The sequence below is a fragment of the Canis lupus genome, chromosome 9, assembly GCF_048164855.1.
Source record: "Canis lupus baileyi chromosome 9, mCanLup2.hap1, whole genome shotgun sequence".
In the NCBI taxonomy this organism is placed as follows: Eukaryota; Metazoa; Chordata; class Mammalia; order Carnivora; family Canidae; genus Canis; species Canis lupus.
The window spans coordinates 64,214,566-64,239,409 of record NC_132846.1 but is presented as its reverse complement, the minus strand read 5'-3'; the positions used below and the strand labels follow the sequence as shown (position 1 = coordinate 64,239,409).

Sequence of the window (24,844 nt, the reverse complement as noted above, 5' to 3'; positions counted from 1 at the left end):
ATGAAATAATTCTTCTTTTCTTATCTCTTCATCACCCACTGTTCATCACTGCACACCGGCTATTTCTAGGTATTACAGGTGGAATAGTTATACCATCTAACCATTTAATGCTTTCCTGTTTGACTAAATTGGAAATCAGCATTTCTTCTTTAAAAAAAAAAAAGATCAACTTTTAGCTCCATTACAATTCATTATCTTTCCCTCTGTCAAATGCCAGGAATTTGCAGAATTCTGTTTTGTTTTGTTTTGTTTTTTTTTCCCCTACCTCCTCCATGGAGATCTTCCCAAAGAAACTGTTTCCATCCTTAGCTTCTACAGCACTTACCACTCACACTACTTATTACGACTCTTAATCAAGACTGGAAACTCAGGACATTCATGTGGAATTCAGTCTGATCCTCTCCTATAAATTGTTCACACTAGGACTACAATTTGTTACTGAATTTGAGTTATACATATACCCATGAAATATACATCACTCTCTTTCTAATGTCCTATCCACTAAATGGAACCTTCCTAATGTGAAGATTCTCAAAGTATCTTAGTTTAATCTCCCCTCAGTTGAGGTAGAAGCCCTGTTCCCAAAATATGTGCAGCCTTCTATTTTCTGAGCCAAAAGTGTAAAACTATACTCCATCTCCCCCTCCCATGACAATGCCTCATGATTGCAGGACGCCTAGAGAACCCATCTTAAAACACATAAAGAGATAATACTATCTAAATCTTATAAATAATAATATCTAAACCTTGTAAACTGTCTAACTATGAACTGTGCACAGTTCTGAGTACTTATGCCCCACACAGTAGCCCAAGTAGTAACTAACACCAATAAACAGTGGAGTTTTCTTAGTGTAATTTTCTCTAGCTTCATTCTGACACTGTGACATTGTGGCTCATGACCCAACACGGCTGGGAAATTCAATCAAAAGCTTGGTCCAGGGGCCCTGAATGGCTTAGTCCATTAAGTGTCTAGCTTTGGCTTGGGTCATGATCTCAGTCAGGGTCCTGGGATTGAGCCCTGCATCTGGGTCCCTGTTTAGGGTGGAGTCTGCTTCTCCCTCTCCCTCTGCCACTCCCCTCTGCTCATGCACACTTAATTTCTCTCTCTCTCAAATAAATAAAATCTTTTTTAAAAGTTTGCTCCATTCAATTTTAAAATTAGTCTAGGTTGATCCATCCCACAAATTATCAAACATCTATAAGGTTACTGAATGTTTTACTTTTGAACTGATAGTTTCTATTTCAAGATATAGATGGAATTAGGCTCCTTCTTTCCAAACAAAACTGAAGTGATATTAACCTTCCCACAGATTGCATTATATCCAGCAACAGCGGGGCTGCCAGATCTGGGCTTAAGTGAATGAATGTGGAGAGAACCACAATGGCAAGCCCAAGGGTTTCCTCATCATATTCTTCAAGAATGGCCCCACAGTCATGGCATCTGCAAAGAAAACAGAGGAATGATGTACACGAAAGTCAACAATGGTTTCAAGATATAACAAAGTATATACAGCTATTTTTTGTGAGTCTTGAAAAAGTCCCCAAAGGAGGTCAGTGGTCCCACTTTCACAATAAACAGTTGACTCCAATGCCACCCTTACCCTAAACACAGAAACAGCACACATGACAGAGATCAGGAAGGTTCTTTAAGTCACTGAAAACATTCAATTCACAAGTGTCTGGCCTATATGTACATGAATTATTGTTCCCTTTTACAGCAAGCGCCAGTTGAACTAACAGTTTGAAGCTTCTGATTGAGGGATTTTATGCTTGTAAAATTATTGCTCGGGATAGTCAGTAACAGATATTTTTTTCATTTGTTGAAATTAAACATGAAAAATGTCTGGACACAAATGGAAACCTTCCTACGCTCTTAGATTGAAAAATGTCCTATTTGTGGGTGAGAGATGGGGTAGTTAAGCCAAGAGAACAAGAAAGCCTGGGGAGTCTGGATCACAGTCTCTTCTCTACCACTCACTTGGATCAGTCTTATGTACTCGCCATGCCTACTGAGTGTAATACATAAAAACACAATGGCACCTGAACCTAACTTCCAACACTGCTCTTTACATTATCAAATATAGGTTCAATTTATTTTTTTTTCAAGTATAGGTTCAATTTAATTCATCTCAGCCAAAGCCCTTCAGACAACTTTACAAAGTGAAGGGAAAGTCTACTGGGAATAGTGAGTGGATTGGAGCGAAGAGCACTATTGAGAACTTTCCGTCTGGAAACTTCCTAAATACAAACTCTATATATGGAATCCCTGACAAATTGGCCTTTTTAAAAAATGTAGAATTCACATCTATAACAAAAAAAAAGGGGGGGGGGAATGGGACACACACAAAGATTGGGACTTGGAGGAGAACACAAAATGGGGAGGTTGTACTCAAGGAGGAGACAAGAAGAGCCTCCCCCACACAGCTAGGGGCTCCCTGTGTGGACTTTCCAAGGTAGCCCTCCAAGGTGGGCAAGTCACTTCTTTAGAAATGACTGTGGCACCAGCCCTTTGCACCTCATACTCTTCTCCCTTTATCACAAGCCTACCCAGCGCTTGGGATACCAGGAAGTCTCCCCAGCCCAAAGGGATCTCTCCAAACTTGAAATCCTGCAAGTCTTATTCTTCACCATACTCATTAAATAAGCGTTTGTGTGCCAGGCAATGTATAGGGAGCTTAGAGTGTAAAAGTCAGAAGAAAGGGTCCCAGTCCCTATGGAACTCACAATCTGTTGAAGAACCTGTATTTATGAACAATGAAACAATTAAAATGCATGGTAAGCGGTAGAACAGAATGGTATAGTAACTACTATGGAAACTAGGAGGATATATGACTAATTCTGCTGTGTGCTTTAAGCTGGGTCCTGAAGCATGAAAAGGAGCTCACCAGGCAGAGGAAGAACAGAGAGAAGGGTACCTATGAAGCCACAGAACAGAGAACACCTCAGGCATACTCTGGAGAAGGTGAGGGGGCTGGGGCAAGACCTCCTGGTGAAGAGTGGTAAGGCCATACCTCCACAAATCTAGAGGGCCTTTTGTCATAAGCAAAGGCATTTGGACCTTATCCTGTATGAAATCTGGGGATACCAAAGGCTGCCAAACTGCGAGGTGCTATAACCGGTCTGAGGTGCAGAGAAAGGATTCTGCTGGCAGGATGGGACTAAGAATCAAATCTCAAACTTAGTCTCATCCTACCAATCTGAAGCTTCTAATAATCAGTAAGTGGATAGGATTTGCATTTGTCCAAACTGAAAAGGGAGCATGCTTTGGTATAAATAAAACCTGAGTGTACAATGATACCATGTTTCTAAAGTAACAAATGCACACCTACGCTTAGCTTATAACAAATGCACACCAATGCTTAGGGAGACAGCCACTTGACAAACAAGTTATGACTTAAAGCATAACACACCTCCTCTGATACTTTCTTACAAGCGTGGTGCACAAACTCAAATTCTATAAATCTGGTGAAGAGTGTGAGCTTACTTGTCTGTCATCACCGTCGGCTGCTCATCTGTGAATTCCTCGGGTGCTGGCACAAACATACTGACAATGCTGGGTGCTGACAGCAGGCTGGATTTCGTGGCGCCTGGATAAGCAGCAAGGAGACATCAGGTGAGTAAAGGTCTCTTCCTGGGGGCCAGGCAAAGGCCCATCCTCCTCTTACAAATCCTCCCAAGATCACACTCATGGGATGTGCTATGATCAAATAAACTGCATTGTGAAAAACCCTCAAAGGTAAAATGAATTCAAGAAAGATGGCTATTTGTTTCTGTTTGTGTGATTTTAAGAGCTAGACTCTTACCTCTCTCTCCCTTTGCTTCTTGACTTTGAAAAAATCAGAAAGGGTTCAGTGTGCCAACAGGAGACAAAGACAAAAGTGGAAAGGGGGGGAATCTATTCAAGAGCACCCTTAAATAAGTTCACAACTTGAATTTGCTAGGTATACATAGAAGCTGCCCTTACTATCTATGTTTCTAAAATCACAAATGCATATCAACCCGAAAATGCTGCTAATTTGAGAAGAATAAGGTCCCAGAACTCACTTAAGCAAGGGGAAGGATTTGAGCTAAGAAATATCAGAACAACTTTTTACTTTAGAAATATCATAAGCCCCAAAGCAAAAGCCTTCATTTTTTCAAACTGAAAATATTTATGAACAAAAGATTAAGTGTTTTGAAGGAACCATCCAGGGACTTTAGCCAATCAAAATCACAGAGTTTAAAACTCGGGGTTTTGATGCCTTCAGAAACATCAAAGGCAGGAACCTTGGCATATGCTCTAGCGATGAGTAAATCTGACTGTTCTCTATTAAAAAAATCACCAGTGCCAGATAGATTCTCCAGGAATGGTAGACATGAGATACTCCAAGAAAAGTCCCAGAGGGACAATCCAGGATAATACCATGTTCTACAGAGCAGTAACTGGGACTCAGAGTTTTCCAAACGGGAAAGAAGGTAGAAAAACTCAATGGTCATTAAAGAGTCTGTTTCTCATCAAGGAACTGGTAATTTAGTGCTGAAAAACAAAACAAATGATCTGTTCTTAAATAGGAGATATGATCTGTTCTTAAATAGGAGAAAGATAATGATTTGGAGAACTGGCTTTTAAAAGAAGTAACAAAAATTTTAGGAACCTAGCAAAGTAGGCAATCTGTTTCAGTGTGAGGGAGGAAAAAAAAATGGTATTGAAGCCTTTAAGGTATCAAGATGCTGCCAGACTGTACACTCCCTTGCCTGATCAAAGTCTACAAAGTGTTTTTTATGAGAAACAGGAGACCTGCAGACTCCAACAGCAAAGGAACATATCTAAAAATATCTTTATGTCACTTCCAAACATCCCAAATTGGTATCTAAATTTTACTACAATATTTATCAGCTATTTCTAACACTCTCTTCTACCTGTACCCCAGCGCATCACTAACAAGAATCTCCAATTGTTTCGTCAAGATGGTGCTTTGAGTGGAACCAACAGTATTTATTACAAGCATAACTATGAATTAATTAATAATAGAAAAGCCAAGAACTAAGCCAAGATAAAGGGAGATGACTGATTATTAAACACTAAGGTAAACAGCATGAAGTTGCTTCAAGAAACCAAAACATAGAAAGTTTAAATCTAATATTCTGTTTCTCAAACATTGACAGACCATGTCTATTTAGATGCCAAAATGCCTACACTAATGATAGAAAAATTCAGCCCATAAGATGGTGATATGTTTACAGTCTTCCTAGAAATAAGAAATTAAAAGAAAAAAAAAACTCTCTGAGTTGTCTCTCAGAAGACTATGACCAATTACTATTAAATAGAATTCACAATTCAAGTCAAGAAAAGGGATGGAAACAAAGTCATTTGGGTGGTTTCAAGCCAATAATTACTCAATACAAATGCCAAGAAACAGGTATTTTTGACAATAATACCACTATGAAGCTGTTTATTCAAGTGACAACCCAAAATGTGTCATCCAATATTAATAGCGGTCATCTATAAAAGTTATTGGGTGCTGCCCATATAGCAAAATTAGCTAAATCATTGGATTTCTGAAAATTGCTAATAATTTGAGAGCAGAGTAAGGTAGAAGAAGAAGGTGGGAAATGCAAAGGAAGCCATGGACCTCAGCTACCTTTTGTTATGCTGAATTATAACTAAGTCTGCAAGATTAAAGGCAGTCCCATTGTCCCCCAGTTGTGGGCAACACTTCTAATGGCACCACTACCTAAAGTGTACTCTGTATGGAACTAGGAACAGAAATGGAAGGTTCTGGGGGCTCAATTGGTTAAGCATCTGCCTTTGGCTTGGGTTGTATGTAACCTCGGGGTTCTGGGATCAAGCCCCAAGTTGGGCTTCCTGTTCAGTGGGGAGTCTGCTTCTCCCTCTCCCTCTGTGTTCTCTCTCTCACTTGTGCTTAAGTAAATTAATAAGATCTTTAAAAAAATAAAAGAAATGGAAGGTTCTTAGGAACTTAAATAAAGAGGAGACCTCTTCCAAAGTCCAACTCCAAAGCTGGAGATTTTGATTGAAGCTCCTTTGGGAATTTTAGAGATAGGAGGCATTGTAAAGGTGCTGGTCTGTTCAAGGCATGTAAACACCCATCAGTCCCTCAGCTGCATCAGTGGACTTCTTCAGTTTATTGGGAAAAAGATTGTTTTTGTTCCCATTACCTTATTCCATTTTTGCTGCTACGAACTTAGTCACTGGATCGTGGATAAGCACCAAAGTTGTTTGACCACCCTGACTTTGTTCATAAAAGCTTTTCCTAGGCCCAGAAGTGAGAAGAGTCTATCAGATACAGGAGTTAAACTGCTACTCATTGCCCAATATATGTCAGCAAAAGCTGAAGATAAAGATATCCTCATTCCTAAGGAAAATAAGAAGAGTGATATGGTCCTAAATAATAGGTCTGCTTGATTTAGGGAAGTAGCTAAGAGATGCAGTCATAGTTCATTTTTTGTTTTACGGCTTTTTTTTCTTTTCTTTTCTTTTTTTTTTTGTTATTTACAAATGATAAATTAACCTGCTTTCTGAATTAAAAAAGAATAGAAGTAATTATTAACTAGCTATGAGATGAATTTTGAAAATACATATTCTGATGATCTTGGCACAGATTTATTCTCAGCTTACTCCTATCAGCACCATAATGCCACGTGTATATTTTCTGCAATTTCAGGTTTCATATTTCAAAGAAGTTACTCAACTATGATCTCAACATTCTAGGATGAACACAATTAAGCTGGACCATGTTGAGAGAAGATACCCAATAATATGGATGGCTGATCTGTAATAAGAGGAATACCAAAGGACCTAGGGACATGTGGTCTAAAGAAGATTGAAAGAATAAGTAATGTGTGGCTATTTTCAAGTGTCTAAAAAATTATGTGAGAGACTAGACTCATTTTATGTGGCCCCAATAGTTAGAAAGTCACTGTAAAGAAGAACTTTCTGTCAATAACGTTCAAAAATGAGATGTCATGCATTCCCAGTCCCTGGGAGTGTTTGAGCAGAAGTTGGATTCACTTCATGGAGCTGCTGAAGAAGAGATTTCAGCACCTGCCGGGTGACCGGGTGATCGACAAATACAGTGTCTTTCAGCTCGCACAGACTGAGATTCACGACTCAACTAACCTCTCATTCTCAATGGCTGTCCCTCCAGGTCAGGGTTTAGGCACATTGGCACATTGCACTGGCGTTTCCCAGGCTGTATCTGTTCTGTGGATAAATAGAGCATTTCAGTCTTCAATGCAGTCAATTTAGCACAATTCACAATACAAAGAATTTAACCAATAATCTCTTGGGGCCATTTTTGGGGTCACTGTTATTACTGATTATTAATATATGTAGGGAACATCCTAGATTTTAGGGTAGGGTTGACTGGGGTTTCACTAAAAACCTGCCATTCAGGTATATGAAATGCAATTAAAAGCAGGAGAGCATCTAAAACGATCCAAAAAAGAAAAAAAAAAGTCTGGATTCTCCCCACTGAAAAAACTCAAATACCATTATCTCTTGATATGAAATGAAAAAACTGAAAGGTTAATGTCAAAGCCATGAAATAAATGTTTTATGCAAATCAGTAAATACATAAGCAATCTTTGGGGCAATGGCCAGAAAGGTCATACAGAAAACATGTGGAACTGGTAGCAAGGAAATGGCAGGTATCTCACTGAGGGCTGAGGAACAGGGATGAGGGACAGGGGAAGACACAGAGGAGTAGGGCTTCTGGAACATTTGTTTCCTATGAAAGATGAGACTAAGAGCAGCCATTAGATGTACAAGGATGGAGAAGAGGCAGGTATTCAGCGAGCAAGCAGGTGCATGCTGAGGTGACTCAATCCTAACTCGTGTTTTAGACTGCTTCTTGCGGTGTCTACATGATTAGTTTTGTCCCTTTGGAGACCAGTGAGTCACTGAATCGATACATGTGGTATAAAGTGGCATGCCACCTAACACTGACCTATGCCTACATCAACCCTCCTGTGGTCTTAGATCTAGGGAAAACTTTTTGTGGCACTAATGAAAACAAGACTATTGAGATGAAGCTCTAGTAGGGCTTGGTGACTAGAGAACCAACTTGGAGAATGGAAAACAAGCCCAGGAAAATGGGTGAAAGAAATTCAGACAGCATGTAAATGGCAAGTATTAAGTGAGAAACCAGGGTGATATGAGCGAGACTGAAGTTTGGTTGAATGTGAAAAATTCAGTTAAATGGGTTATTTGGCATCATGTAGATTCTGTTTTTAGATTAAGATTTGGATTGGAAATTGAGATCTATTTGCCTTCTTATAAATCTACTAAGTCAGTCAAACTAGGTTGCAATGGTAATCTGAATCTGAAATGGTTGGCTTCGACTGAACTACTTGCCACAGAAAATAGAAGCATGGTAAAATAATCTTCAGAGTCCCAGGTCAACCTGACAAAAGGGAGGCATTTAATTACCAGAGAACTAACCAAAGGCTCCTATTTTCACTTCCTCACATAGCTTCATCAGTAAAGAGAGAAATAGAGTCAGTCCTCTTTGGTGTGGATGGAAAGACTCCATCCAGATCCAGTAGGCTATTGAGGTGGGTTATCCTGTCTTTCTCCTTGACTCTCTTGCTGTTGGCTTTCAGCCATAACATGATTCACTACCCCTTATCACCAAAGAAAGATAAAACACGAAACCTTCAAAATGTTAAGAACCCTTATAAAGGCCAGAGAGTTGAAACTATCTGCCAAATGTAGGATTGGGTATGCTGTGTGGAACTTAAATATCTAGCTCTCCTTTTTTGGAAGAACAATTGGGTGGTTGGGGTGGGGGAGATAAGATAAAATGTGTATAAATATTATGGTTTTAGAAAAATATGTCTGTCAATATTTTGGTTTTGTGGATATTATCATTCCTGGTCATATTGAAAGATATTAAAATTAAAATAATAATCTCATATAACAACAGCCAGAGTGTACTAACCAAGAGATTAAACTAGTCTGATACAAACAAGTGTTGGCCCCCAGAGCATATCACAGGAACAAACCGTGATATTTGCATAGTGCATGCATGTTGCAAAGTGCTTCTACATCTGTAATCTTGTAACTCAAATGACCCATTTAATTAAAAAAGAAAAAAAGAAGACCCACAAATGGCAGGCACTCAAAAGAGCAAGACTGTGGCAGTACTACTGGCTTGAAAAGTAGTATGTGTGCAGCACGTGGTAACAAAGCTCAGAAGATGCACAGTGATCATGTTTAAAATAGACATGTCATGGCAATCAAGTCTTACTTTAAAATTGAGGTTAGATGCAGTTCCACCATATGAGCATGAGGGTGTGCGACTGCAACCTGGTGACCCTGCCAACTAAAACACACAACTCATATTCCCAAACCTACCAGTAGACTATGGTGTCGATAAGCTACATTTGTTATTATAAGTATATACTATTATGAGGCCCTTATTTTGGGGTACATCACAAAACAGAGAATATTGATAAATCCAGCAATTTTGTTTTGGTAATTTGCATTGTGAAATCATAGTTCCAGTCACTCCTTTATGCATTCACGTCACTCGTCCCCCAGATAGATGACCTAGTATCTAAGATCTGGGTCTTAGAGGAGAAAGAGTTGCACCAGCCTAAATGGACAAACGGCTCTAGAACACTTGGAAAGTTTATGTAGACTTACTCATTACCTTAGGGTTTTGTTTTTTTTTTTAATTACTTGAACCAAAGAACATAAGAGAAAACCTAATCCTTCACACGAGAGCAGGGAGGACACAAAGAAAGTGGCAGTAGCTAATGTGAGAGGTAAAACAAGAGAAAAAGCTTGACCCACCAGTGTCCCAGCTGCTGATGTTATGGGGGGCGCTAGACTGATGTTCCAGCTGTCGCTTCATTAACTGGCTCATTGTCAGAGCTCCCAGGGATCCCCTTTTCATCTGCCTATACTGAGCTATATGGAGGAAATTAGGACATGATTACTGGGGGGAATAAATTTCCAATGCACACAAAGGCTCTACAAATCCATATAGAATCTTAACTGAACCTTCATTGGCTATTTGTAGTTGTTTGATAAATTGTATGCTCCCATCCAAAGGAAAAACTAAGGCACACTGCTGTTCTGGGTGCCTTTCTTCCTTTACTAAAGAATGAAACAGTGCCTATGAGTATTTATCTGTATCCTGTCAATATCTGCTCCAGTTACAACAGTATGATTACTTTCATTTACTTTTTATTGATATATTTTATGTTGTTCCAAAAAGAATTTAAGGCAGATAATACTATTTTGAATTTATAGCTTAATTGTTTTTAATGGTGCTTGTGAATCCATGGTTTCAGGCTCCATTATATCCCCACCAAAATGTCCCCATGTCTGTGTGTGTGTGTGTGGTGTGTGTGTGTGTGTGTGTGTACGTATATATTTTGGAGTAAAATGACATATCAACCCCAATTTTTTGAGAGAGAAACTGAACCAAATGATATTATTTTACTTGGGAACCAACTAGCAAATGAAGTAGCCACAGAATCAAAACATGCTGACTCCAAAGTCAATACCACTTTCAATTTCCATATGAGCCTCTGTCTACTGTTTGGGAAGATGTGAATTGAATCACAGTCCATCAAGTGTGTTCTAGTATAAATCTTTGTTTTAGAGAGTAGTGGTAACATTTTTATCCTGCAATTAAGCATTGACAAATATCCCACCAATGAAATGTCAAGTTATGAGCATTTCCAAACCAGAAACCAGAATTTTAAAAAATCACTTCTGCCAGTAGACTGTTGAGTAAAAAAGCAACCTGCCTCCTATCCTCCTATTCCTCTACCAGTGGTCCCATTAGTGCCTGCTACCAGCCCACTAAGAAAAGCAGAGAATTCGCTGCTGTGCCTTTTCTACATGATCCCATATTCCTGGACATTGGAGAGCATGTGGTTATGGTTATTCTCTTTCTTTTAGGAGGATGATTTCAACTTCTTACGTACATGCCCTATCAGGGGATGGTAGAAACTGGGATGACTGTATGGCTCCTGGAAAGCCTTAAATGTTATACATAGGTTTCACAATCACCGTACCAAGACCACAACTTGGTGAGATGTGAAATCAATTATAACATTTTTAATGTAATTAGCATGCTGTTTGATTCATGGTAGTCACGACATGGTTAGCTACAAAATGATCAGCTAGCAAACTGATCCAAAGAGGGGAGTGTGATGGGAATTCTTGTGTCTTGGAGTCCACATCAACTAAATCCACAAAAATGACTATGCAAACCAACACAGAAAATCTTTGAATCTTGTTGATTGGTAAAATTTACAATATTATGACTCATTTGAAACGTGGAACTTCAGGTAAAATGCAAAAGCTGAAATTTTTTAGAAGACTCAACCAATTTAAAAATGGGCATGCTCAAAGGAGGATTTAAGACCTCTGGTGATTTCATGATTTCTCTGATTCTCAGTTGTGTGTAAAGACAGCAGAATTCCCTGAGAGTAAAAACCCTTGGTGTTTAGCTCAGTGTGTGAGGTGCCTGGCATGACGCCTCCAAGAACACACCACCAATAGCCATCCAATACATGCTTTTAATGGAGAAGAGGAAGAAGGTGGAAATCTAATGATGAATTCTGCCGACTACAGAAAAGCTAGAGACAGTCATGACTCTAGGATCGTGAGACACGGGATACACTTATTTCATGACACATTTAACTAGCACTGAAGTTGAGCTGACTTAGTCATCCTATCTCAAATTATACCCAACTTGGAATTCTAATTAGAATTCACTATCGTGGGATACCTGGGTGGCTCAGTGGTTGAGCCTCTGCCTTCGGCTCAGGGCATGATCCTGGGATCCAGGATCGAGTCCCAGATCAGGCTCCCTGTGGGGAGCCTGCTTCTCCCTCCACCTATGTCTCTGCCTCTCTCTCTCTCTCTCTCTCTCTCTCTCTCTCTGTGTGTGTGTCTCATGAATAAATAAGTAAATCTTAAAAAAAAAAAAGAATTCACTACCTTCGTCTTGTGTGTGTGTGGGGGGGGAGAGATTCATGTAAATTAGGAGAAGAAAATGTATTTTCATGATTCTAGTATTCAGGCTCAAAAATAGGTGTTCTATCATATTATTAAACAGATTTTAATGATAAAAGAATAATTAAATTCAGAACTACCTGTCCTTCTTTGCTACCAAAAGGGCAAGTAACAGTCACTTGAAAATATTTTCTTAGAATTTCTATAATCTCTATTATAAGTGATTTTGAGTTATTCCAGGGCAGTGTGTGATACCAAAAGAGAGCATGGACTTGCAAATCAAACAGAACTGCCATCAATCCCTGTCTCTATCACTCAGTAGCTATCTGACTTTAGGTAGGTGAGTCATCTAGCCTCTCTGACCTTTGTTTCCTAGTCTATAAAATGGGGTCAATAATATTTGCCATGCAGGGCTGATATCAGGACTAAGATAACCATGTGTATAACCATTTGGCACAGTGCCCAGCACATGGTAAGTGTCAAATAAATGGAAGCTATATTATTACTATTATGACTATGAACTCCTTGAACAAGGGGTATCTCTTATTTATTCACTTTTAATCCCCAGCAGCAAGCACCCAGCAGACAATAAATAGTTGCTGAATGAATGAATGCATGAATGAATGAATCATGAAGATGACGATGTTTTTCCATACTACCAGTCCAGCATTTAAGTTAAGCTCTTTTATATGGTTTTTAGGATCATCTTCATTTCAAAAGACGGTCAAATACAAATTAACTAGCTCCTCACGCAATGTCCAAATGGAGCACAAGGTAGACCAGCATGTGACAAGGGCTTGCAGGAGCCCTGTATCTCTGACTCCTGCTGAGAACCTCCTATGCTACAGTCTCTCAATGGACTCCATTGAGCCAGGTGGACACCCTTACCTTCACCTCAATGGAACTCACACTCCTCAAGGACAAAGTCTAGGACCCAACTACAGCAGGCAGTTTCAAAATAGTTCCCTCCCACAGATCCTGTAGAATTTCATGTCATTTTTATTTTCAGATCCAGAAGGGCTAAGATTCAATCATGTCTCTGGGATCATGATCTATCTGTTACATTTATTTTATGATAACCTAGATAAAATTCTGTCAATGATGGAAGTGATTCAAATTAAACAAAGGTGTTCAATGTAAACTTCTGTCATGAACAATGCTTTTCACTTGTCCCTAAACTAGTTCCATGCCTTATGCTTAGGCTAGTCATGTACAATTCTTATTTTATTGAATTATGAGATTCAGTGATTACCCCTTAACAAATTAGGATTCTTGGCCAATCAGTAATGGTACTGATTTATATTAAACATGTGAGAGGTTGACAAAACTGAGCCCTTGCATCAGGATCTCTAAGATCTTACAGCAGAGCATCACCTAGGACGCTAACACAATGTGTATAAAGAAAAAACACCAACACCAGGTGTCTGAAAATTGAAAACGGTGTAGCAAATATTGTTCCAAAATCAATGTACAGGTGAAATGATCACCAAAGGAAATCTTACTTGATATTGAGGAATGGCTGCTTGTTTCTGGCACACCTGCTTCTAATGTGGGGGCAGATGAGGATTCTCGTGGCATTTCCAAAGTTGAAAGTCCTTTAGTAGAGGGATCTACAAACAGAAATATTATTTAAAGCTCAGAACATTGATTAAAAGCAAGTTCAAGAACCTTTTCCATCTTTTCCTTCTTGTCTAATTATCCATTCAAATCATTCTATGTGTTCTGGTACTACTAATTACTTTAATGGAAATGTATATATATGTTTCAAAATTCCCATGGAGAGGTGCTTCCATATGTATATATGCCTCTCAGAGATTAACAAAAGCACAGTTACAAAGCTAAAGCTCATCGTGCCCCCAGTGCATATCCTTGAGCAGGTCACATCACCCTTCCAGAACTGAATTTCTTTTCATCTATTACCTAAAGATGCTTACAGTTCATGCCACCTAACATCATTCCACCACTCCACTTCTTTCTGGTAATTTGTTACTCATTAATTACATCTCAATTATACAGACAGTTCCTCCTCCAAAAGGTCTTCAAGGAACCCTGTTCTCCCAAAAAACACCCCAAAATGGGTCATGTGATACTCTTATGTAATCCCAAACACCCTGTCCTTAACCTTCCCCAAACTTAACACACTATAATGTAATTGTCTATTTAGTTGTGTAGAACCTTTGCTAAACCATAAGTAATATAAGAGCAGGGACTGTATCCAACTTGGTATAAATAGATTTTCTATTTTATTAGGTAGGCAAGAAACAGACTATATCACTGGCTCCTTCCATTTAACAAATGTATCTAAGAGGAAATATTTTCCGCATATACTATTGTCTTACTAATCTATCAGTAATGGGAAACAAGCTGTTGCACGCTATTCTAGGTAAAGATTACCCTTTATAACTTTTGAAGAGTTTAATGGCTTATCATAGCAAAGCCCCTCAATTCTTTACAAACTTCCTTGCCATCTTAAGCAACACTATATACTGAACAGAATGAGCAGCCTGTTACCCTACAGACTTCCATGAATGGTCCATGCTATGATTTGAGGATGCCCCTCCTAATGGCTTCAAGTTCTCATGCTTCAAGACTATTCTGTCTCATTCTTTTTATATCACCAATTTTTTTCTTGTCACAGAGCAAGTCACCATACATTCATACATACATATAACTGAAGTATGCAGATGCTATTCTCTTGGATGAACACTAAATTTGTTGGGAAATAAAACTGATCCTAGGTGAGAGCCTGAGAGGAAAGTTTTCACGCACTGATGCTGGAACATCCAGTTTTGAGAGGTCTTTCTGAATAAATAAATATGGTTGCCAGGTTAATAATTTCTTGATGAAAAAAAAAAGTATAACTGTTTCCTGAAACCTCTTGAGTAAATGCAAAATAATGACCTGTTTTAAATTACCTTAGTCACTAAGATATTAGTGGTTAGGCTATTACTTTTCTCTAAGGTATTCCCCCAAACCACTAGTTCAAAATACACACAGTCCAAAAAAATTAAAAATTAAAATTAAATAAATAAAAACATGCACAATCACCTCTCTTCACCCTCATCTGCCTCTGTTTCGTATGCTGCTCCTAGGGCATAATAATCCCCCCAATATTGTAGAATGAGAAAGCTTAAAGCTCACTTTCAAGAATTTTTTGAAAGATCATTGAGACTTTTAGAGTTTTGCTATGCTTACTGAAATCTTTGCTGTATCTTTAATTTTAAAGAAATGTCATTACTATAAGGTAGCTGGTAATAATTGCTTGTATACAAAGGTTCCACAAGCCAGACAATTTTTGTTCAATCCTAAATCATTTCACAAAGCCTTTCATTTGTATACAGTTTAAGACAACAAACACTGGAGTAGACCTATATACTTAGCTTAAATTATTTTCACTCATTTTTTTATAGTGATGTGTAGAAAATGCCACAACCATTCATTCATTCATCAAACATCTGCCAAACTCTTCTAGGCACTTGAACAAACTAGGCAAGAAACCTTGCCTTTGGGAACTTTCATTTCAGTGGGGAGAGACAGACAATAATATACATAAAATTAAAATCATATAAGAGTAATTCTCTGTAGAAAAGAAACAGAGAAGAAGAGATTCCAAGATGCCAGACAAGGGTGGAAAGGTGGGGTGGGGTTCAGGCCTCACTGAGAACCTGGTGTTTGATCAAAGGATCAACAGAAGTGAGAGATGGAGCCAGGCAGACATGTGGGGAAGACAGTTTCAGGCTGAACGAGCAGCCAGTGTAAAGGCCCTTGGGTGGATTATGTGGGGACCGCTCAGAAAATGGCAGGCGGCCACTGTAGCTGGTAGAAGCAGTGTGGTGAGAGCAGTACAAAATGAAGTCAGAGAGCTAATGAGAATCGAGACCGCACATAGCACTCCAGAAATATAAAGGACCTGAGCTTTTACTATTAAAGAAATGCGGAGCCAATGGGGGGAGTTTTAATCAGAAGAATGGTATAATCTCACGTTTTAAAGGATCACTCTAACTGCTGTGTTGGGAAGGTATGAAGGCAATTAGGGTAAAAGGCAGGGGACCAGTTAGGAGGCTATAGCCACTAACCCAAGTGAGAGGTGTGGGGGCTCAGAGCAGAGTGAAAGCAGGGGACCAGATTCTGGATATATTTTGAAGGCAAATTAAGGTGACCAGACAAAATAGAAGATCCCCAGTTAAAATTTAATTTCAGATAACCAATAGATAATTTTTTATTATGAGTACATCCCATGTAAAACTTGAGAGATACAGCTCCAATTCTTTACTTCTCCCTGAATGCATGCCCTTTGCCATGTGATTTAGAAGTTCCTCCTTCATAAGAGGCAGGGTATATTTCCTCTTGACTTTGGGTTCCCTCTTGACTTTGTTTTGGCTGATGGAATGTTTGTAGGCATCACATGACCAAAGGCTTGAAAAGTGCCTGTGCATTTAGACTTGCCCTTTTGTGTCTCTGCCATCACCATGAGAAGATATTCCCAGGCTTCAAAGGTTCCAGGAAGAAACTGGCCACCTGGCCCAGCTCAGCCTAGATTAGCCAATCCACAGTGTCCAATTAAATAAATACTTATTACTTATTATTATATGTTGCTAAGATTTTATGCTTATTTGTTACACTGTATTGTTCCAGCAATAGGCAACTGAGTGAGTTGCCTCAGCATTCAGACAGTATGTAAAATCATAAAGTAGATGAGATCACCCAAAGAGCGAGTGGAGTCAGAGGACTCAGACTGTAGGACACTCCCTCATTAGAGAGAAAAGGAGGAACCAGCCAAAGAGATTGAGAAGTAGGGACCACTGAACAAGCAGAAAACCGAGAAATTATGGTGTCCAAGAAGCCAACCAAAGTGGGAGGTAAGAGCTAAGAACTGACCACTGGAGGTCACTGGTCACCTCGACAAGTGACATTTGGGTGAGCCACTAGGGAGGAAAGCTTCATAGGAATGAATTCTTTTTAGAAAGAATAGAATGGGAGAAAATTAGAGATAATGATTATATAGGCAATTTTTTAAAACGTTTTGCTAAAAGGGGAGGAACAAAATGAGATAATAACTGGGAGAACTCAGATCAAGGGCGCTTTTTTTAAAAAAGAAAAAAGATTATGAGGGGAGGAGCAAGGTGGCGGAGGAGTAGGGTCTCCAAATCACCTGTCTCCACCAAACTACCTAGAAAACCTTCAAATCATCCTGAAAATCTATGAATTCGGCCTGAGATTTAAAGAGAGACCAGCTGGAATGCAACAGTGAGAAGAGTTCGCGCTTCTATCAAGGTAGGAAGACGGGGGGAAAAGAAATAAAGAAACAAAGGCCTCCAAGGGGGAGGGGCCCCGCGAGGAGCCGGGCTGAGGCCGGGGCGAGTGTCCCCAGGACAGGAGAGCCCCGTCCCGGAGACGCAGGAGCTGCACCGACCTTCCCGGGCGGAAAGGGGCTCGCGGGGAGTTGGAGCAGGACCCAGGAGGGAGGGGATGCCCTAGGGCTCCCCGGGACAGTAACAGCAACTCCACGCCCAGGAGAGTGCGCCGAGCTCCCTAAGGGCTGCAGCGCGCACGGGGGGGACCCGGAGCAGCTCGGGGGGCTCGGGCGGCGGCTCCGCGGAGGGGGCTGCGCGGCCCCGGGAGCAGCTCGGCCGGGCTCGGGCAGAGGAAGAGGCTCCGTGCAGAGGGGCCTGCGCGGTTCCAGGAGCAGCTCGGAGGGGCTCGGGCGGCGGCTCCGCGGAGGGGGCTGCGCGGCCCGGGAGCGCGAATCCACCAGCGCAGGCTCCGGAGCACAGGGCGCCGGGACACAGCCCAGGATCCCGCCTCCCCCGGGACAGGCAGAGGCCGGGAGGGCCCAGGACAGCGAGGACGCTCCTGCCCCGAGCTGAGCAGATCAGCGGCCCCGCCCCGGAGCCTCCAGGCCCTGCAGAAGGAGAGCTCCGGAGCTGAATCCAGGTTTCCAGAGCTGCCCCGCCACTGGGGCTGTTCCTCCTGCGGCCTCACGGGGCAAACAACCCCCACTGAGCCCTGCACCAGGCAGGGGCACAGCAGCTCCCCCAACTGCTAACACCTGAAAATCAGCACAACAGGCCCCTCCCCCAGAACACCAGCTAGACTGACAACTTCCAGGAGAAGCCAAGGGACTTAAAGAACACAGAATCAGTAGATACTCCCCTGTGGTTCTTTTTTTTTTTTTTTTTTTTTTTTTGGTTTTTTTTTTTTGTTTTTTTTTGTTTTGTTTTGTTTTGCTTTTTGATTTGTTTCCTTCCCCCACCCCCCCTTTTTTTTCTCCTTTCTTTTTCTTTCTCTTTTTCTTTTTTTTTCTTTCGTTTTTTTTTCTCTTCCCTTTTTTTTCTCTTTCTCTTTTCTTTCCTTCTTTCTCTCCTCTCTTTTTCTCTTTTTCCCAATACAACTTGCTTTTGGCCACTCTGCACTGAGCAAAATGACTAGAAGGAAAACCTCACCTCAAAAGAAAGAATCAGAAACAGTCCTCTCTCCCACAGAGTTACAAAATCTGGATTACAATTCAATGTCAGAAAGCCAATTCAGAAGCACTATTATACAGCTACTGGTGGCTCTAGAAAAAAGTATAAAGGACTCAAGAGACTTCATGACTGCAGAATTTAGAGCTAATCAGGCAGAAATTAAAAATCAATTGAATGAGATGCAATCCAAACTAGAAGTCCTAACGACGAGGGTTAACGAGGTGGAAGAACGAGTGAGTGACATAGAAGACAAGTTGATAGCAAAGAGGGAAACTGAGGAAAAAAGAGACAAACAATTAAAAGACCATGAAGATAGATTAAGGGAAATAAACGACAGCCTGAGGAAGAAAAACCTACGTTTAATTGGGGTTCCCGAGGGCGCCGAAAGGGACAGAGGGCCAGAATATGTATTTGAACAAATTCTAGCTGAAAACTTTCCTAATCTGGGAAGGGAAACAGGCATTCAGATCCAGGAAATAGAGAGATCCCCCCCTAAAATCAATAAAAACCGTTCAACACCTCGACATTTAATTGTGAAGCTTGCAAATTCCAAAGATAAGGAGAAGATCCTTAAAGCAGCAAGAGACAAGAAATCCCTGACTTTTATGGGGAGGAGTATTAGGGTAACAGCAGACCTCTCCACAGAGACCTGGCAGGCCAGAAAGGGCTGGCAGGATATATTCAGGGTCCTAAATGAGAAGAACATGCAACCAAGAATACTTTATCCAGCAAGGCTCTCATTCAAAATGGAAGGAGAGATAAAGAGCTTCCAAGACAGGCAGCAACTAAAAGAATATGTGACCTCCAAACCAGCTCTGCAAGAAATTTTAAGGGGGACTCTTAAAATTCCCCTTTAAGAAGAAGTTCAGTGGAACAGTCCACAAAAAGAAGGACTGAATAGATATCATGATGACACTAAACTCATATCTCTCAATAGTAACTCTGAATGTGAACGGGCTTAATGACCCCATCAAAAGGCGCAGGGTTTCAGACTGGATAAAAAAGCAGGACCCATCTATTTGCTGTCTACAAGAGACTCATTTTAGACAGAAGGACACCTACAGCCTGAAAATAAAAGGTTGGAGAACCATTTACCATTCGAATGGTCCTCAAAAGAAAGCAGGGGTAGCCATCCTTATATCAGATAAACTAAAATTTACCCCAAAGACTGTAGTGAGAGATGAAGAGGGACACTATATCATACTTAAAGGATCTATTCAACAAGAGGACTTAACAATCCTCAATATATATGCTCCGAATGTGGGAGCTGCCAAATATATAAATCAATTATTAACCAAAGTGAAGAAATACTTAGATAATAATACACTTATACTTGGTGACTTCAATCTAGCTCTTTCTATACTCGATAGGTCTTCTAAGCACAACATCTCCAAAGAAACGAGAGCTTTAAATGATACACTGGACCAGATGGATTTCACAGATATCTACAGAACTTTACATCCAAACTCAACTGAATACACATTCTTCTCAAGCGCACATGGAACTTTCTCCAGAATAGACCACATACTGGGTCACAAATCGGGTCTGAACCGATACCAAAAGATTGGGATCGTCCCCTGCATATTCTCAGACCATAATGCCTTGAAATTAGAACTAAATCACAACAAGAAGTTTGGAAGGACCTCAAACACGTGGAGGTTAAGGACCATCCTGCTAAAAGATAAAAGGGTCAACCAGGAAATTAAGGAAGAATTAAAAAGATTCATGGAAACTAATGAGAATGAAGATACAACCGTTCAAAATCTTTGGGATGCAGCAAAAGCAGTCCTAAGGGGGAAATACATCGCAATACAAGCATCCATTCAAAAACTGGAAAGAACTCAAATACAAAAGCTAACCTTACACATAAAGGAGCTAGAGAAAAAACAGCAAATAGATCCTACACCCAAGAGAAGAAGGGAGTTAATAAAGATTCGAGCAGAACTCAACGAAATCGAGACCAGAAGAACTGTGGAACAGATCAACAGAACCAGGAGTTGGTTCTTTGAAAGAATTAATAAGATAGATAAACCATTAGCCAGCCTTATTAAAAAGAAGAGAGAGAAGACTCAAATTAATAAAATCATGAATGAGAAAGGAGAGATCACTACCAACACCAAGGAAATACAAACGATTTTAAAAACATATTATGAACAGCTATACGCCAATAAATTAGGCAATCTAGAAGAAATGGATGCATTCCTGGAAAGCCACAAACTACCAAAACTGGAACAGGAAGAAATAGAAAACCTGAACAGGCCAATAACCAGGGAGGAAATTGAAGCAGTCATCAAAAACCTCCCAAGACACAAGAGTCCAGGGCCAGATGGCTTCCCAGGGGAATTTTATCAAACGTTTAAAGAAGAAATCATACCTATTCTCCTAAAGCTGTTTGGAAAGATAGAAAGAGATGGAGTACTTCCAAATTCGTTCTATGAAGCCAGCATCACCTTAATTCCAAAGCCAGACAAAGACCCCACCAAAAAGGAGAATTACAGACCAATATCCCTGATGAACATGGATGCAAAAATTCTCAACAAGATACTGGCCAATAGGATCCAACAGTACATTAAGAAAATTATTCACCATGACCAAGTAGGATTTATCCCTGGGACACAAGGCTGGTTCAACACCCGTAAAACAATCAATGTGATTCATCATATCAGCAAGAGAAAAACCAAGAACCATATGATCCTCTCATTGGATGCAGAGAAAGCATTTGACAAAATACAGCATCCATTCCTGATCAAAACTCTTCAGAGTATAGGGATAGAGGGAACATTCCTCGACATCTTAAAAGCCATCAATGAAAGCCCACAGCAAATATCATTCTCAATGGGGAAGCACTAGGAGCCTTTCCCCTAAGATCAGGAACAAGACAGGGATGTCCACTCTCACCACTGCTGTTCAACATAGTACTGGAAGTCCTAGCCTCAGCAATCAGACAACAAAAAGACATTAAAGGCATTCAAATTGGCAAAGAAGAAGTCAAACTCTCCCTCTTCGCCAATGACATGATACTCTACATAGAAAACCCAAAAGTCTCCACCCCAAGATTGCTAGAACTCATACATCAATTCGGTAGCGTGGCAGGATACAAAATCAATGCCCAGAAGTCAGTGGCATTTCTATACACTAACAATGAGACTGAAGAAAGAGAAATTAAGGAGTCAATCCCATTTACAATTGCACCCAAAAGCATAAGATACCTAGGAATAAACCTAACCAAAGATGTAAAGGATCTATACCCTCAAAACTATAGAACACTTCTGAAAGAAATTGAGGAAGACACAAAGAGATGGAAAAATATTCCATGCTCATGGATTGGCAGAATTAATATTGTGAAAATGTCAATGTTACCCAGGGCAAATTACACTTTTAATGAAATCCCTATCAAAATACCATGGACTTTCTTCAGAGAGTTAGAACAAATTATTTTAAGATTTGTGTGGAATCAGAAAAGACCCCGAATAGCCAGGGGAATTTTAAAAAAGAAAACCATATCTGGGGGCATCACAATGCCAGATTTCAGGTTGTACTACAAAGCTGTGGTCATCAAGACAGTGTGGTACTGGCACAAAAACAGACACATAGATCAGTGGAACAGAATAGAGAATCCAGAAGTGGACCCTGAACTTTATGGTCAACTAATATTCGATAAAGGAGGAAAGACTATCCATTGGAAGAAAGACAGTCTCTTCAATAAATGGTGCTGGGAAAATTGGACATCCACATGCAGAAGAATGAAACTAGACCACTCTCTTGCACCATACACAAAGATAAACTCAAAATGGATGAAAGATCTAAATGTGAGACAAGATTCCATCAAAATCCTAGAGAAGAACACAGGCAACACCCTTTTTGAACTCGGCCATAGTAACTTCTTGCAAGATACATCCACGAAGGCAAAAGAAACAAAAGCAAAAATGAACTATTGGGACTTCATCAAGATAAGAAGCTTTTGCACAGCAAAGGATACAGTCAACAAAACTCAAAGACAACCTACAGAATGGGAGAAGATATTTGCAAATGACATATCAGATAAAGGGCTAGTTTCCAAGATCTATAAAGAACTTATTAAACTCAACACCAAAGAAACAAACAATCCAATCATGAAATGGGCAAAAGACATGAACAGAAATCTCACAGAGGAAGACATAGACATGGCCAACATGCATATGAGAAAATGTTCTGCATCACTTGCCATCAGGGAAATACAAATCAAAACTACAATGAGATACCACCTCACACCAGTGAGAATGGGGAAAATTAACAAGGCAGGAAACAACAAATGTTGGAGAGGATGCGGAGAAAAGGGAACCCTCTTACACTGTTGGTGGGAATGTGAACTGGTGCAGCCACTCTGGAAAACTGTGTGGAGGTTCCTCAAACAGTTAAAAATATACCTGCCCTACGACCCAGCAATTGCACTGTTGGGGATTTACCCCAAAGATACAAATGCAATGAAACGCCGGGACACCTGCACCCCGATGTTTCTAGCAGCAATGGCCACGATAGCCAAACTGTGGAAGGAGCCTCGGTGTCCAACGAAAGATGAATGGATAAAGAAGATGTGGTTTATGTATACAATGGAATATTACTCAGCTATTAGAAATGACAAATACCCACCATTTGCTTCAACGTGGATGGAACTGGAGGGTATTATGCTGAGTGAAGTAAGTCAGTCGGAGAAGGACAAACATTATATGTTCTCATTCATTTGGGGAATATAAATAATAGTGAAAGGGAATATAAGGGAAGGGAGAAGAAATGTGTGGGAAATATCAGAAAGGGAGACAGAACATAAAGACTGCTAACTCTGGGAAACGAACTAGGGGTGGTAGAAGGGGAGGAGGGCGGGGGGTGGGAGTGAATGGGTGACGGGCACTGGGTGTTATTCTGTATGTTTGTAAATTGAACACCAATAAAAAATAAATTAAAAAAAAAAAAGAAAAAAGATTATGTTCGTATATCCTAGTCAAGAATATCTTAGGGGAAAAAATAAAAAGAATATCTTAGGGGGGAAAAAAGAATATCTTAGGAAGAAAAAACTAAGGTTTGGGTGGGGGGAGAAAAAAGAGAATTTCCAGGCCAATATTCTTGAGTAGGTAAGAGAAATGGAATCTTGTTCACATGTGGAAAGGCTGGCTTTAACCAGTAAAACCAGACCCTGCCACAAAGGCCAGGTGTACAAGTACAGATGCTGGAAGGCAGGCAAATGAGGTGGTAGGAAGCTGTGGAAAGTTCTTCTGATTACGTCAAATAGGAAGATTTAAGTTTGGAAAGACAATTGAAAGTCTATAGAGTTTGGAAAGACAATTCACCATGAAATAGTCACTTGGGAGAATGGAAACGTGATTTTACCCAGGGAAATATATGATTGACAGGTATTTTAAGGCCTCATTGAGATCTATGGCCATGAACTTAAAATGAGACCTAGTCAATATTATGTGTTTTTCTCCAGTCACACTCATTGGATAGGTACGGGTGTTGGTAGATGGAAAGATGGATATGACAAGGATTGTGTTTAAGTAAGAGTCTGAAAAAGTGAAGGACAGAGAGGGTTCAGGGACGGAGAGCTATACTGATTGACCTGAGTAAGGAGGACAGAAGACATCAAGTAGGGGAGGGACATGAAAGATAGTAGGACCAACACAGGGTTGTCCAGAGAGAGAGGAAATGGAACTCAGAGGACAGGAGGCATGAGAATGACACTGTAGAAAGGCTGCAGTTGTTAGTAAAAACAAGGTCTGTGTTATGAACATGAGAACAAACAGCTGAGCTAGGGAGTAGGATAAAAACAAAATCACTATAGAAGATGAATTCAAGGAACTGAGAAACCAGAGCATCAGAAGGGTCATCTACTCTAATATTGGAATCAATAAGAATTTAGCCAGAAACAGTTTAGACAAGAGTGAAAAAAGAGACAGGGGTCAAATTGTCACCCGATTTTCAAAAAAAAAAAAAAAAAAAAAAAAAAATCAAGGGTCAGTAAGATGAGGTTCAGAGTTGGTTTTGTTTGTTTGTTTGTTTGTTTGTTTTGGGTTTTTTTGAGACAAGGTAGGAATGGTCTGAAAGGGGCAGCTGTAAGCAAGGAAGGTGCTGACCTCTCACCCAAGCCCAGGGGTAGTGAGGGAAGCAGTGTCCTTGGGGGCAGAGTCGGGTTTCCTCTAGACTAGGGTGTGAAGAGAGTAGTCAGATGAGAGAGCATATAGGGACTTTGCTCATGAAGGATGGAGGAAGGGTTTCAGTAGCTAGCATAAGGTAAGACAAAAGTTCAGAACAGGAGATGTGTAGCGCCTTATGGAAATTAGAAAAGTGACCTGAGTCTGATACAAACAGAGAGAAAGTGCATGATGCAATCAGACCTGGTAGCTCAAGGCAATCAGCAGTGAGTGGC

General features: G+C 40.3%; 1 protein-coding gene across 12 annotated transcripts in view; it reads right to left on the bottom strand.

Moving 5' to 3' along the window:
• The window catches only part of UNC79 (unc-79 homolog, NALCN channel complex subunit), a 239,232-nt gene that overhangs the window by 53,959 nt on the left and 160,429 nt on the right, over window positions 1-24,844 (bottom strand). For 10 of the 12 annotated variants that reach the window (XM_072839735.1, XM_072839727.1, XM_072839734.1 and 7 more), the window contains 5 exons: window positions 13,483-13,590; window positions 9,800-9,916; window positions 7,121-7,204; window positions 3,485-3,587; window positions 1,301-1,441 (listed from right to left, as the gene is read on the bottom strand). In XM_072839735.1, the coding sequence (XP_072695836.1) occupies window positions 1,301-1,441; window positions 3,485-3,587; window positions 7,121-7,204; window positions 9,800-9,916; window positions 13,483-13,590 (553 nt within the window). The remainder of the gene's footprint in view (window positions 1-1,300; window positions 1,442-3,484; window positions 3,588-7,120; window positions 7,205-9,799; window positions 9,917-13,482; window positions 13,591-24,844) is intronic. The other 2 variants (XM_072839726.1, XM_072839736.1) reach the window with 1 other exon arrangement.